This window comes from Octodon degus, unplaced genomic scaffold (genome assembly GCF_000260255.1).
Source record: "Octodon degus isolate 3935 unplaced genomic scaffold, OctDeg1.0 scaffold00133, whole genome shotgun sequence".
Classification (NCBI taxonomy): Eukaryota; Metazoa; Chordata; class Mammalia; order Rodentia; family Octodontidae; genus Octodon; species Octodon degus.
In genome coordinates this window covers 7,295,213-7,298,504 of record NW_004524709.1, presented here as the reverse complement: position 1 = coordinate 7,298,504, position 3,292 = coordinate 7,295,213, and the positions used below count along the sequence as shown (strand labels likewise).

General features: G+C 40.2%; 2 protein-coding genes across 2 annotated transcripts in view; both read left to right on the top strand.

Annotated features, from left to right (window-relative positions):
• The window catches only part of Chrm3 (cholinergic receptor muscarinic 3), a 528,248-nt gene that overhangs the window by 386,737 nt on the left and 138,219 nt on the right, over positions 1-3,292 (top strand). The window lies entirely within an intron of this gene.
• LOC101579365 (centrin-2-like) lies at positions 2,549-3,061 on the top strand. The gene is made up of 2 exons (XM_012516922.1): positions 2,549-2,746; positions 2,846-3,061. Exons 1-2 carry the CDS (start codon positions 2,549-2,551, stop codon positions 3,059-3,061), a joined length of 414 nt encoding a protein of 137 aa, XP_012372376.1.

The window sequence follows — 3,292 nt, the reverse complement described above, 5'->3', positions numbered from 1 at the left end:
CATATATATATATATATGTATATATATATCAGCAGGAAGTCAGATCGTGAATTTGGCTATTCTTCACTGCTGGATAGAGACTCTGGCTTCCCTCATAGCCCTTTTCCAAAAACACTACAAATACAATTTCTCACTATTGGTCACACACTCAGAATTCTTCCAATATTAAAAGGTTATGAATTATTGAGCAACTGGAAAGTCTTGCTTTGTATCTGGTCTTTTCAAGTGAATAGTCATTCTAAGAGGGCTTATCCGGTAGCGCTGCTTGCTTCCTTCTGCAGGGATGTCTTCAGGACTGTTTGTGTCATGCAGTGTGATCTGTTTCAGGAGGTAAAGATGGAGTGCACACCTGCAAGTGAGATCAAACAAGGTCGCAGTTGTTGGTGTTCCCTGGGGTAACGTTGTCAGAAAAGGTCCTGGCAAGATCAGTGGACTTTGCTTCATGGGTTCACCGTTTGGATTCTCTACAAATTATACTAAGTACGGAAAAGAGTTAGGAGACACAGGACTTTTTAAAAAACTAGTAATAAGCAATAAGACCAGAAATTCAAGAAGAATGATTCCTAGAAATATCCAAGATTTTATCTAACTATGCAGGCAAAATAATTAAATCTCTCGGGTTAGAAGTAATGGAGTGAAAGCTGCTGTAGATGTTCTTCTAAGTCTTTGGGCAAGTTTCATCTTGGTAGGATGAAGCATAGTTCCATAAATGGTGGGAAATCGCCACAGGGAACTCTGACTCTATCACCACCTTCTGAGGTAGACGTGAGCATATGGGAACTTGTAGAAAATTAAACATGTGCTTCCTCCTCATCTTCACCCACTTTTCATTGTATATGGGGGAAAAACCTGTGTTCTCTACATATTGAATATTTCCAAATGGAGAATTAGAGATTACAGTAAAGAAACAAAATGCTGGTTATTAACACTGACACTTCTAACCACCTATGGCACAGAGCACACAGTGAATTAGAGAGCATGTTTCCATTTGTTCTATGGTGACACTAGACCTATTATGACACATGGAGAAAGCTCACAAGTGTAGCATATGCTTTAAAATTAACTTGTGCTTTCTTCCACTTATTAGTTTGTTCCTTCCCCCCCCCCGTCAGACAACTCATAATTTGTTTTATTGTATGACTTTAGCATGGAATTATGTTCATTATACTATTAACCTCTATTTCCAACAGATGATCCAATAATAACATTCAAGATTTCAGAGCAAAAGGTGGAATAGCTAGAATCTGTCCCACACATCCTGGGTTTTACTTTAATTAGTGTCAATTGGGTATTTTCTATACTATCTTTCTGCATTTTTATTTTCTCACCAGTAAAATATGGTTCTATGCACTCAGAGGCTTGTCTCAAATCTAATTCCATGTTTTTAATTACCACCTGCCTGAACAAGCAGTAGTATTTCTGCTTATTAATTCTTACTTTTTAAACACAATAAACCCTTTCAATATTAATTAGCTGATTTTATACTAATGTATCTCCATTCTATCCTTTTTCTTTTTCATTGTATATCCTTAAAATGTTTTGTGGTTATATCAGTAACTTAGTAGTTTTTATTAAATGCATTTTTGAATTTTAGTTTATTAATACATGTGTGTAGTATGCAATGCTTTCATTCTTTAAGGGAAGTTAGCGCATGAAAATAATATATCTTAATTCCTTTTTCCATTCCCTTTCTCTGCCCTCCCCCTCCACCATCTTTTAGTAAAACTACTAAAAGAGAAAACTCTTAAGTAATAAATGAACATTACATTGCCCCGATAACACTTGCATTAGTCCATTTTCTATTGCTGTAGCATAGGCTGAATAACTTACACAGTGAAAGTTTTTGGTTTTTGGTTTTGGTTTTGTTTTTGTTTTTGTTTTGCTTTGTTTTGTTTTGTTTTGTTTTGTTTTTGTTGTTGTTGAACTGGGGATTGAACTCAGGCCCTTGCGCTTGCCAGGCAAGCACTTATTCTACTGAGCCATTTCCCTGGCCCTGAAGAGGCTTGTTTAGCTCACCACTTCAGAGGGCACAGCAGACCACATGGCACCAACTCTGATGGGAGTTCCCCCCCCCCCCCCCCACCCCCCAACACCCTCACTTCCCCACCTGCCCACTACCCCTACCCCCCTCCACCACCACCACCACCCCCCAGCCATGAATCATGGTATATGGCCTTATAGCCAGAACACATTCCAGAGAGAGAGAGATCAGACTGGAAGAGAGCATTCAGGGGATTCGGGGTCCGGCTCACCCTTCTATAAACAATTCACTCTCAGACCAGCTTTGTTCTTTAAAACCAGCATCAATCCCTTCTGAAGGCAGCACATACAGTGACCTAAGTACCTGCCATTAATCCTGCCTCCTAAAGGTTCCATTCCTGTCAACACCATCTGACTGAGCACCTAGCTTCCAATAGGTAAGCTTTGGGGGACACCTTCAAACCAAACCATAGCAACAATATTAAATATGTAATCATACTGCTCTACATATGTGATACTGGGTAATTTCAAAATATACTTATGTTGGAGTCCGGCTGCAATGGTGAACATGGCGTCAAGTGCTCTGAGAAAAAGGATGAGTCCTAAGCCAAAGCTGACTGAAGCGCAGAAACAGGAAACCCGGGGAGCTTTTGATCTCTTTGGTGCAGATGGGACTGGGACCATCGATATAAAGGAACTAAAGGTGACAATGAGAGCCCCGGGCTTTATGCCCAAGAAACAAGAAATCAAGAAAATGATAAGCGAGGGCCTGGGAAGATAGCTCAGTAAAATAAATGCTTGCCTGGCAAGCACAGAGTTCTGAGTTCATTCCACAAAAAAAAAAGAAAAGAAAATGATAAGCGACATTGATAAGGAGGGGACAGGCAAAATTAACTTCAGTGACTTTCTGACCATGATGACTCAAGAAATATCTGAGAAAGATATCAAGGAAGAAATCCTGAAAGCTTTCAGGCTCTTCGATGATAATGAAACTGGGACAATATCGTTCAGAGATCTGAAGCGTGCAGCCAAGGAGCTGGGTGAGAACCTGACCGATGAGGAGCTTCAGGAGACGAAGTGATGAAGCTGATCGACATGGAGACGGCAAGGGCGATGAGCAGGAGTTCCTGTGCATCATGAAAAACCAGCTTCTATTGAGAACCATGTTGTCTCCAGCTGCAAGCACATGTGACCAGATTAGTGCCCACTATCCAGTGAAATCTGGCTCCCCATTTCCCTTTAGAATTTCAGCTATAGCCTTGAATCTGATTTGGACTTCTGGAAGTGTTTTTCAATATTAAAGTTCTTAGTA

What these genes read in the sequence shown, in the direction of transcription:
- LOC101579365 (XM_012516922.1), top strand. Translation starts at nt 2,549, where the DNA reads ATGGCGTCAAGTGCTCTGAGAAAAAGGATGAGTCCTAAGCCAAAGCTG. An exon ending in TCAAGAAAATGATAAGCGAG is followed by an intron (nt 2,747 to 2,845) that starts GGCCTGGGAAGA and finishes ATGATAAGCGAC; the next exon opens with ATTGATAAGGAGGGGACAGG.